This window comes from Acromyrmex echinatior, chromosome 3, assembly GCF_024713525.1.
Source record: "Acromyrmex echinatior isolate Ae372 chromosome 3, ASM2471352v2, whole genome shotgun sequence".
Taxonomy (NCBI): Eukaryota; Metazoa; Arthropoda; class Insecta; order Hymenoptera; family Formicidae; genus Acromyrmex; species Acromyrmex echinatior.
In genome coordinates this window covers 6,258,306-6,270,988 of record NC_141854.1, presented here as the reverse complement: position 1 = coordinate 6,270,988, position 12,683 = coordinate 6,258,306, and the positions used below count along the sequence as shown (strand labels likewise).

Sequence of the window (12,683 nt, the reverse complement as noted above, 5' to 3'; positions counted from 1 at the left end):
TATATGTATATTATTTAATATGTTTGATGTATACTTATATCATTTTTATAAAAAAAAAATGATTGGAAAAATAAAGTTATCTATATAATACTACTTTTCTAAGATTATAAATTTATTAACATTTGCATATTTGCATTTGTATAAATACATGTATAAATACACATGTATAAATACATGTATAAATGTATATGTATAAATACATGTATAAATACACAAAGAACTATTTTCCAAACAATTGATTTATCTACTTATCTCCACGATGTTTAACAAATGGATTAGAATCTATGGCTTAAATTAACAAAAGTACTAAAATAACATTAGACAAAAATATCACAATCAATATATATTGTATAATCAATATATTTAAGTTGACCATATTAATTCTACCGAGAGTTCTATCCTACAAAAAGTTTCCATTTCCGTTCTACCTTACAAAGAGTTTCCTTTCTTTAGTTATAAACAAAATATGATGGTCAAAATATAAATTAAACACAGTATATTATAAAGTGTTAATACAGAGCTACAATAATTATAAACTGCAAAAATTAATGCTTTCCATTTAGTGATACAAGTTGACACAAGTATCGTTTTATCTTTGTTGTTAAATGTCAAGAAAAATAGAACAATCCCTCCTGAAAAAAATCACAAAGTTACATAAAGAAATATAATTAAGACAAGTAAATCACATAATGGATTGTTCACTCTAAATTTTTGAGAATGAAATTTCACTCCAATGCAAGTTATAGTTGCGCCAGTCCGGCAAGGAGTAAACTTCACTCCTTCAGGAATCTCTTAACTTAACTTAACTTAAAAAATCAATTTTAATGATTAATATCTCGTTTCGCGAGACAGAGCAATGCTTTCTTCTGCCATATTTGTTCATTTTGTGTAAAAATTTCGAACGAGCCTAATAATTTTTAGATTAGATGTAGGGAGGCTAAACTTAATATTTATCAGAGTGAAAATTTCACTCCATACGTAATTTAAAAAGTCATATAATAATATGTTTTTCTTTCTTCTTTGTTTCTGTTATTCAATTCTTTAAAATTCTTTTTAACTATAAAATCAGATAATGGATGAAATTATTTTCAATATCATATGATTTTTCAGAAATCACACACTAATTTGAAATAATCTGCTACGATTTACATGTCTTAATTACATTTCGTTATGTAACTTTGTGACGTGATTTTTTTCAATAGGGATGCTTGTGTCGATTTGTATCACTAAATGGAAAGCATTCCAATAATTATTACTTGGTAGTTATAGAAAATAAATTTACCTATGAAATATTAAATCACAACGTTCTGCATTTGACTTTACTGAGAACAGAATACCAAACTGAGCAATTAACTGCAAACAAATTATGTAAACAACTAATTACTGTAACAAATACGACGTACTAGTATTTATTGAATTCATCGTGTAAATACAAACAGCGAAGATAGATCATATTGGGTACGATTATTTTACTTGATTGATGATACGCGTAAACTTTCTTAATATAATAATAAAAAAAAGGCGAGCATATAATGATCTTATATAACACAAAAGTTAAACCAAATAACGTTCCAGCAATATTGCAACAACTTCACAACATTCAAACAATATTGCTGGAAATGTTCTCTACCATATAAGATTGATTAGATGTTAAGAAACGTAATATTAATGCATTGTAAAAATTAACATTGTTAAAATTTACTGTTAAGGTCGATCTTCGACACATCGACGAAGGCAAAAACGGCAATGTAAAAAACAGCAATGGAGTCGTCGACATTGGTTTTGATCTGACGGAGTTTTATACTTCTGTCGAATGGGACATACTAGAAGTACCCGCTGTAAGGTACGCATTAATGATTTTCTCAATTTTCTTTTAGGTCATTAAGGTTTTGCACTTGTTGTGCTAGTACAGCAATTTTAACAAATTGATAATGACATAGATTGACTTTTTTTCCATACTTAAGCGATTATTTAATAAGCATTAATTAAATTTTTTATTAAGACATATATAATCAGAGAGCAATAATATTAATAATTTCGATTTTAATTCTGAATCGAAGAAGGTATATTTTTAATATTTAATATATTGTAAGCGAAAAGTTAAATAAAATATAAATGTGTAAGTAAAATATGAATGTGTAATTGCAGACATGAAAGGTTTTACACGTGTTGTAACGAGCCTTACCTTGACATCACTTTCTATATAACGATGAGGAGGAAAACTCTATTCTATACTGTTAACCTCATAATACCCTGCTTGGGAATATCATTCCTTACGGTATTGGTGTTTTATTTGCCATGCGACAGTGGAGAGAAGGTAATTAATTCATTGATCTCATTCTCTTATATCATATTTATATTTTATGTGTATTTCAATATTATAATTTATTTCCTATTTCCTTATTGAGAAAATTGTTCGTCTTATTATTCCGAATTGCTATAATCTCATGGAAATTAAATATTTTATTTTAGAAATTCAAACAAATAATTTTAGAAAAACAAAAATTTTATATTTTAATTAAATTTGAACAGAGAATAGAGAAATAAAGTTAAATTTGGAATTGTTTGATACTCTATTTTAATATACATCTATATAAATATTTCGTTTTAGAAGTATAATTAAAAATTAATTTCTATATATTCAAAAATTTTATTGGATCAGACCAGAATGAAATATATCTAATCAGCGATAAGAATTCAAAATTTTGTTATTAGAAATTTGATTTTTTTCGTTGATGTATAACAGAATTTTTAAAATTTATTTATTTATTTTATTTGCTTACTCAACAGTTTATTTTTATGTTATAATTATTTATTTAGTCTATTATACTTCCTTATTATTTATTTTTATGATTAATATTATATCTAATAGTATTATAGCTAATAACTTAGATCCAATTTCGCTAATGTAAGATTTAGATATTGCGAAAAATATTACCTAGGTCGAGAATCGAATTCAGATTTCGCGTATACCATAGTATGAATCTCCTCAGAAACTAGCGTTCTCACAGATATCATAGTGGACATTATTTCTATTGTTTGTTATTTTAAATTACAGACAATGAAAAGAAAGGAGAAAAATGTGGCTGATTAGGTATTTCCTACTTAATCCGTAAAATAATCGCACTGATATTGGTGAGACGTTTTGTGCTGTGAACTTGTGCATCGACTTTTGGGACCAACAATTATTTACATCGCTAGTGCGACGAAGAACAGCTGAAAAAAGAGCTGTGCAACTGATATAAAATTCTTCATTATCATTAGGTTATATATTCAGATCCAAGAAAGTCTAAAGATAAGAGTCAATCATATTAAAAATCTTACAATGGTTGGTACAAAATTGCCTTTTCTGCTCAATGTAGTTATTGTTAAATTATTTCGCTTACGTTTATATATAAATATTGAGGGAAACAGTTGTTGCAAAATTAATAGAAAATGTGATATTAATTAGTGATTAATAGTGCTAGAATTATTTAAATGACTTGTAAAATATTGATGTGTTAAAGATTTTTAAACGCGTTGTAAAGAAAAATTAAAATCCCAAACTAAAAATGCAGTATTTATTTATTATTATAGATATTACATATACAGGTAAAAATTTGGGTTAAAATGTTTATACAAGTTTCTTTTATTGAACATACTTCTCTCTCAAAAGATTTTCAATTTTACATATACAAAAAAAATTTTGATATTTCAAAATTCATATGAATTTCTGTTATTATCAAAAATATATAATATAATAAGTAACATATATTTACAACCACTCTAGATTGAAACTATTTGTATTCGTATTTTGAAAGCCTTCTTTTATTCCAACTTCACAAAGAAAAGTAATAATAACTTGAATTTTTCATTAAAAATAATTTCATTGAAAGTGTTCCTATTCTAACTCAAATAAATTGTTTTAATTCTCCTTCAAAAATTATTATATACAAATTATTATATCACAAAGTTTACTTATCTCTTATAATGATGTGTAAAACCTCTCTTCCTCCCCCAAAAAAAGTAATATAATAGTAACTAATTATACAAACCTTCGTTAAAAAATCATAAAAAAGCGCTAAGAATATATGCAATTTGGAAAAACTATTTATATATGATAAAATATAAACATGATAAAACCTAAATAAAACGTATTGGAATTACATTAAGTCTTCTTATTCCAACTTTAAAAAAAAGGAACAGTAACTTTCATTTTTCTTCAATATTTTCATTGAAGCTCTTTCTATTTTGATTCAAGTAATAATATATTTTGGAAGGGATTTTATACATCACTATAAGGGTTAAGTAAATAGATATTTATAATATAATAATTTTTATATAATAATTTTTGAAGGAGAGTTAAAGCTGTTACTACTTGATCTTTTTTAATAACTTGACTAGTACTTATACATATCTTTTATTTTTATGTAATAATTTTTGGAAGGGGATTTTTTAAACAATTATTATTTGAGTCAGAATAGAAAGACCTTCAATGAAATTATTTTTAATGAAAAGTTATTATTACTTTCAAGTTATTATTACTTTTCTTTGCGAGGTTGGAATAAAAGAAGACTTTCCAAAAATAAGAATACAAATAGTCTCAATCTAGAGTTGTTATAAATATATGTTGTTTATTATATATTTTTGGTAATAACAAAAATCCATGAATTTTGAAATATCAAAATTTTTCTTGCATATGTAAAATTGAAAATCTTTTGAAAGAGAAGTATGTTCAATAAGATAATAAAAGGAACTTATATGAACATTTTAACATCCAAATTTTTTAATATGTATATGTAATATCTTTAATAATAAATAAATATTTTGTTTTTAGTTTTATTTTAATTTTTCTTCACGACGTGTTTCTTTAAAAATCTTTAACACATCAATTTTACAAGTCATTTAAAAAATTCTAGCACTATTAATCACTAATTAATATCACATTTCCTATTGAATTTCCTATTTAATTTTGCAACAATTGTTTTCTTCGAATATTTACCGAAACGAAATAAGCGAAATAATTTAACAATGGCTACATTCAGCAGAAAAGATAACTTCGCAATCGTTGTAAGATTCTTAATATAATTGGCTCTTGCCTTTAGACTTTCTTGGATCTGAAATGTATAACCCAATAATAATGAAGAATTTTACATCAGTTGCACAGCTCCTTTTTCAGCTGAACGCAACCAATATAATATAACTGATATTCTGAAGTCTTGTAAATAATATACAAATCTTTCTTCTGTTCTTCGTCACACTAACGATGTCAATGATTGTTGGTCCCAGAAGGTTGTCGATGCACAAATCGACAGTACAAAACGTCTCATCACCAATATCAGTGCGATCATTTAGTTACGGATTAAGTAGAAAATACCTAATTAGCCAATTTTTCTTCTTTCTTTTCATTGCCTGTATTTTAAGACAACAAACAAAATAAATAATACTGACTATGATTATAATAAAAACCTGTACAAATTTTGAAATATCAAAATCTTTCTTGTATATGTAAAATAATTTTTAAACAATAAATAATCTACTTTTGGTTTGCAACTTTAATTTTTATTTTTCTTTTCAAGATGTTTTCATTTTTCTTTTTGAAATGTGTTCGAAAATTATGACCCAACAAATTAATTAATTAGTACTACACTTCACATTAAAACATTTTTTTTCGAATATTTTTGTAAACTATAAATGAACAATTTGAAATGAAATAAGCAAAATAATGTAAAATAATATAAAATAATGTAATATGATCGATATTTGAAAATCTTTTATAAGAGTAATTTGTCCACTAACAAGGGGAACACCAAATGATGGTGTCGGGGATTTTCATGCACTTTTTACAAGCAATTCTTGGACAAAAAAAACGATACATATCCGGCCGTTTCAGCCATTGACCTATAATTTCGAAGACATCAATTTTTTAAATAATTATTGTAATAATTTGAAAAATGTACTGTATAGGAAAATATCAATATCTTTATAAATTTCATTTTATTTCACCGAATGTTAAGGATAAAATTACATCTGGGTAGATGATCCTGACTCTCGGATGATGATTTTAAACGCAGCAAGTAGAAAACCGCGCGCCAATCGCAATGTCTTAATCGATAGCATACATTCCGGTTGTATAGTACTTTTATTTTTTTCCCTACGAGCGAAGATATTGCGACACAAAATACAAATCTGAAACTTTTAATATAATATTAATGTAAGAAACGTCATCGTCATCGTCGCCGCTACGGAGTGAAGGAAATGTTCTTTTGGAATTTTTGAAGTAAGAGACAAATGTGGCACTAACAATGCATGGTCACATCACACATGATCAGCGAGCATTGAGAGTTTTGCGATGGTTTTGCACATATTTTACACATTCTCTACACTCTACAGAGATTATAAGTGAAGTTTACGATTAAATTCCGCAATTTTTTTTCCAATAATCTCTGCTCTTTCAGAAAACTTGAAACTTTCCACTTTTTCAGCCAGTTATAATTTGTATAAAATTTGACCACAAATTTTTAACCTATTATATCTTTTTTGAAAATGACAAGATGTTGTTTTGTTTTGCTCAGCATCAATAATTGCATTTTCTACTCTATTATCATATGTGATTTCATTATGAACATTTCTATCGTTTTCCATGTTGATAGATTTATTGAAATACTTCTTCAGTTCGGAGAATCGCTGCGCGCGCGAGTAAATCGAATGCTTACTGAAGTAAGTGTCTCAATAAATTTACCAATATCGAAAACGATAAAAATGTTCATAATAAAATCACACATGCTAATAGAATAGAAAATGTGATTATGATTGTGGTTGGGCACAAAACAACATGTTTGTCGATCTCAAAAAAGATATAATGAGCTAAAAATTTGTGGTTAAATTTCATACAAACTACAACTGGCTGAAAAAGTGGAAAGTTCCAAATTTTCTAAAAAAGTAGAAATTATTGAAAAAAAAATGCGAAATTTGACGATAAACTTTACTTATAATCTCTTCAGAATGTAGAGAATGTGTAAAATGTGCAGAACCGTTGCAGTGCTCGCAATGTTTGCTGACCATGTGATGTGACATGCATTGCTAGCGCCACATTTGTCTCTTGCGCCAAAAATTCCAAAAGGACATTTCTCCCATTCCGTAGAGGCGACGATGATGACGACGTTTCTTATATTATTAACATTACATTAAAAGTTTCAGATTCATATTTTGTGTCGCAATATCTTTGCTCGTAGGATACGTAGAGAAAAAATAAAAATACGTAAAATACTATAAAATCCGAGTGTATGTTATCGATTAAGCGTACGTAGGACGTTATCGGTTCTGTCTTTATTGAGATATAATAATCTCGGTCCCCCGCAATTCGCCGGCTCGCGTAAAGTAGACAGTGTCACTACGCTTGGCTTAGCGCCGAGACACTATTATATTTCCAAATTAACTTTTATCTCGGTTCAATTTACTTTTTATCTTTTTCTAATGCTAAGAATTAAAATTGAAAAAAAAAATAAATGGTAAGTTAATCTTGCAATGAAACCGGACTTTTATGAAGTTGAAACGTACTGTCATTAATTTTACTATTTTAATAAATTATTTTTTTCACTGGGCTCGTTTATTTGACTCATTATTTGTTTTTTATATCGCATATAATTTACGATTGGAATTTATAAGATTTAGAATTCATTAGGTAAAAATAAAAATTAGTCATCATGAGCTTCATCTTTTTGTAAATTTATCCCGCAAAACAGTTTTCGTGAGGGATTTCTGGAGACATCTTTAGGACGTAATCGTTCTCTTGATGTCCTTGGAACATTCTTAGAGAACTTGCTGTAAGGAAAAACTCTTAAAGAAGTTTAAATTTTTTATTTAAAGATATTTAATTTTAGTCTTTAAAAACAAAAATTAATTTTTAAAATTAAAAAATTTTATTCGATTTTATGAGGCTAAAAAATAAAATTTGCGATTACATTAAATCAAAATGAAACCTGCATTATAGTAATATACTCGATTTCTTCTCGATTATGCGTTGACAAACATCTAATTTCTCTTAAGGACGACAATGATTAATCCACAAAATGCGAGAATTTTATTCGATTAAATTGAAATAACCGACGATTGATCTTATCAGAATAGAACAATATAGTTCACGCGCCGATTACAATTTTATTCATGATCGACCTTATTGTCCCGATATCGCTTCTCTTTATATACCTTCGGGAACTTTACTCGCAGTCGGAAATTAATTTTGCAGACGAAAAGATTTGGCTCGATTAGATCGGAATATGGAATATAGCACAATAACTCGCATGCCATTACAGTTTAATCTGCGACGGATCTTTTCGCATCGGCGTTACGTCTTCAAGCGCTTTATAAAATACACTCGACTTCCAGCACCAATATTCACTTACCGGCTTACGTAATTCAGATGTATTCTTCCGCTTTGTCACCGTGAAAGATGTACCGAGTTTTTCCTTCACGGAAGATAGGCAAGCAAAAAGAAAAGAGAAAGAAGGTTAAAGTGTCAGCCGGTCGTTTAACAATCGACGAGGATACGCAATGAGGATACGGGAAAAGAAGAAAAGTTAGGATGAAACGGCTGTAATACGTCGTGCAACGTGCTCAGCACATAGAATCAATGTGAGAGAATTGAGAGACAGAAAGAATCTTCTCCAATCAGCTCCAATCAGCACTTTTAAAGTGTAACTCGTATACATTTGTAGCTTTATAAATTCACAGTCGAAAGCTTGTTTCGTAAATTATGGAAAAGATAGAAGTATACAGACAAAATTAAAATTACATTTTTAAAACGTTTATTTGTTTCTCTTTTTATCGTATTATTCTTGAAACAGTAATTTTCAACAAAATTATTAATTTTTATTTGAGATCTTTTGTTACAAATAATACTAAACATTATAATTGCAAATTGAAATGTGATTATACAATGTGATTTGTTTAGAATAATATTAAATATATAATGCATTCTAGGACAAAATTTCTTTTTCTTATTCTAGGTCAGCCTCTCCGTCTCCATACTACTGTCGCTGACAGTATTTTTTCTTTTATTGGCTGAAATAATACCGCCTACATCGCTGGTGGTGCCTTTGCTTGGCAAGTTTGTCTTGTTCACAATGGTTATGGATACTCTAAGGTAAACAAAAATAATTGCGGCCGCAAAAAACACTTACAAATGTAATTACTTGTAAAAAATGTAAAAACGTATCTGATACGTGTTAAAAATGATAGTCTGATTTTCTATAATAATAGTTGTATCAAGAAAATTCAATTTCCCATTGTCACTTTCATTGTGGATTGTAATCTCATGTGTAACGAACTAAAAATATTAAATATGTCATTGATACTATCAGATGGAGCCGCTAAAATGATGTCATTCACATATCGAAAACAAAATAGCAATTTCACAGATAGTTGTTTGATCGCAAGTTCTTCTAGGTCTTGTAATACAATATCAGCGTTAGTAGGAGACAGAACTCATTAGAGTATCAAATCTTTGTTTATAAAGTTTATTGTTGAAGAAAAAGAATGTAGAATTTAGAACAGTTCTAAATTTTACATTCTTATTCAGAATGAAAATACAGAATAATTTATTCTATTTAAAAAAATTGTTCAGTATACATAATTTATAATACAAACACCGACACACTTTGCAAATAAATACATACATTGATATTTTATGTGAATTAATTATATTCAAAATTTTGTTATTATTATATATTATATGAATGAGAGATAATAAAGCTTCCGTTTTTTAAAATCTTGCTTAGGGCGCCAAAGATGCTGATTCTGCTCCAGATGCTGGTCTCAGGATTGTTATCAAAATGGTGCAGGACACGATTTTCTACTTGCATATTTGTTTCTAACGGATCTTGATAAATTGAAAATGAGTCGGTCTTTCGTAGCCTATTAAAAGTCATTGCAATGACTTGCCCATCCAGCACTCTTCTGTTTGGAAATCGACGTACATACTCTCGCACCGCCTCCGTAGCATTATTGTCACAAAAACCATACACGAAAATCATGTCAGTATATTCAACGTTAGAATATATACGCGACATATTGTGACAGAAGTAATTCATTCGATAGCTTCTGATGAGTAACTGACGAATTTATAGGAGAACTGCAAAAATGTAAACGAACAAAGAAAATTTTCACCTGAAAACGGAATTATTATTGTTTTCGTGCATGATTTCAACGACGATAATATTTCAGAAGCAATACAAGAACGAAGCAACTACGTTTTATCTTTTTTGTGATTTTCTCCAAAACGAAGCAAAAACGAACATATCTCTACAGGACTTTTTTCTTAGTTTATCAATCTTCTGCACATTTCTAAAGTTTAGACATTTAAATTCAGGATGTATCTCTCATTACTTGTGTCTTTTTTTTTATATAAAGAAATACTGACTCACACAATATTGGATTGACTACATTAATTGATTGACTCACATTTATCAAAGTATATTTATATGAATAATTTATTGTTTTCATTCTAACCATGTTATTTTAAAAAATTGTCAATTAATTATACATTATATGATATCAATTTATATATATATTTATATTTATATGACTACATTTTCCAATAGAATTTTATTATATGAATATTGTATAATGTCTCTAATAATACTCATGATAATGAAAATCTACTATTATAATGAATTTTTACTAAGTCTGTCTGTTTTTGTATTATCTTGTTATGTGTTTCTGATTCTACTAAGAACATCTAACATCTATAATTTCGTCAAAATTTATAACTAATGTCTAATATTAAATAACTGACTATTATTGTATTAAATTAAAAATTTTCAATTAACATTGATAATGATTCATTTGATAATGATTTGATAATGATGAATTCGGTCGAAATATATGTCTGTTTTTATTATTGCATATACTATTATTACATGTCATTAAAATTGTAAAATATTTGTTAGGCTCGTAACCCTCGTTATTATTATTTAATTTTATTAAGTCTTATTATTATAATTTTATTTTTTGTTTATGTTAAATATTGTGTTTATTTGAAATAATTAAATTTAAAAAATTAAGAATATATATTGTATTCATGATATCTAACTTTGATCAATCCTTGGCACTTTCTACCATATGTATGTTGTACATTTACATGGATCTTATTTCTTATTTATATTGTATTTATTTTTATACGTGAGTTAACATAAGGTTACAAAGTAAACATTTTTTTTAGGAACATTTCTGACAACTTATAAAATAGATTTATGAAATTATACATTATACTCTATGCAAAAAAAATTGAAGGATCATCTAATCCGCCCTCAAAAATAGATAAATATTCAAAAGAATGTAACTTCGAAAATGATCATAACAACATTAAAAAAAAAAGCATTTTAAAGCTTGAAATATCTACTTTCAAGATCAATAATTGATATTTCGATCAGATTGATTTTTTACGAGGCTATACGAACAGAAATGGATAGCCGTCAAATCTAAAAAATTTTGTATAAACTTTACAAAGGTCTATAGCATAAAATAAAAATCACATACAAATTCAGTTTACAGCAGCCGAAAGAGGGAATCTTTACCTTCAATTTTTTATTAAATATTGTATCATTTTTTTCAACGAGTTATTCAACATTGAAGCAAAAATGATCCCTTTTACTTTGATATTGAATAATTTGATGAAAAAAAATCGTACAATACAACATTCAATAAAAAAGAAAATTGAAGATAACGATTTACTCTTTTGACTGTTGTAAACTACATTTGATTGCGATTTTTAGTTCATACCATAGACTTTTGTAAAGTTTGTATAAATTTTTCAAATTTGACGGATATCCATTTCTATTTGTATAGCTCCGTAAAAATCAGTCATATCAAAATATCAATTACCGATTTCGAAAATAGAGATTTCAAGCTTTAAAATGTTTTCTTACAAATTTAAATTATAACCATTTTTGATGGAATTCCTCTATTTGAAGTTCACCTATTTTTGAACAAACAATTAAGATTATTTAAAATCGGTATTAAAAAAGATCAAAATTAAAATTCATGGATCTCTGTGAAAAATGATCGCGAAACAATGTTTGGTAAAACGTTTTAAAGCTTAAGACATAACTTTCGAATGCTTCGAATCATATTTCTCTGCAAAAATTTTATAAATATTTTACGAATGGCGCTAATATAAATTAAACCTTGTAGAATTGAAGAATAAACTTGATGTGCACGGCTAAAACAAATTTTTTCTGCAAGTTTTTTTAATTGTATTGCACAGCTTAATATTTTCTACTTAAAATGATTTCTTAAGAGGAGAAACTCAAATAAATAACTAAAAATTCATCGATTTTAAGGAATTTATTATGAAAAATCAATCTATTTATTGTATTGAATCAATTTTTTTGAAATTTTCAGTGTATTTTATTAATTGTAGATTTGAAAAAAAATTTTATTTCTATAATATATATATATATATATATATATATATATTTATTTATTTTTATTATATATATATATATATATTTAAATATTAATGTTATAAAGAAGATGTATGTCCAACTATTAAAAAAAAAGGTGTTTTGTGCTATGGAGTGTAGAGATTGTTTTTATCTGAAATGAAACATTCAAAATGGAAATGTTAGTTAATGAATATATACGCTCAACATGAACATATTTTTAAGTTAAAAAAGATAAAAATAAAAAATAGTGACATTTAA

General features: G+C 26.9%; 1 protein-coding gene across 5 annotated transcripts in view; it reads left to right on the top strand.

Annotated features, from left to right (window-relative positions):
• The window catches only part of nAChRa3 (nicotinic acetylcholine receptor alpha3 subunit), a 95,277-nt gene that overhangs the window by 66,353 nt on the left and 16,241 nt on the right, over positions 1 to 12,683 (top strand). For all 5 annotated transcript variants that reach the window (XM_011067451.2, XM_011067450.2, XM_087403778.1 and 2 more), the window contains 3 exons: positions 1,710 to 1,843; positions 2,149 to 2,317; positions 8,988 to 9,124. In XM_011067451.2, coding sequence (XP_011065753.1) covers positions 1,710 to 1,843; positions 2,149 to 2,317; positions 8,988 to 9,124 — 440 coding nt within the window. The remainder of the gene's footprint in view (positions 1 to 1,709; positions 1,844 to 2,148; positions 2,318 to 8,987; positions 9,125 to 12,683) is intronic.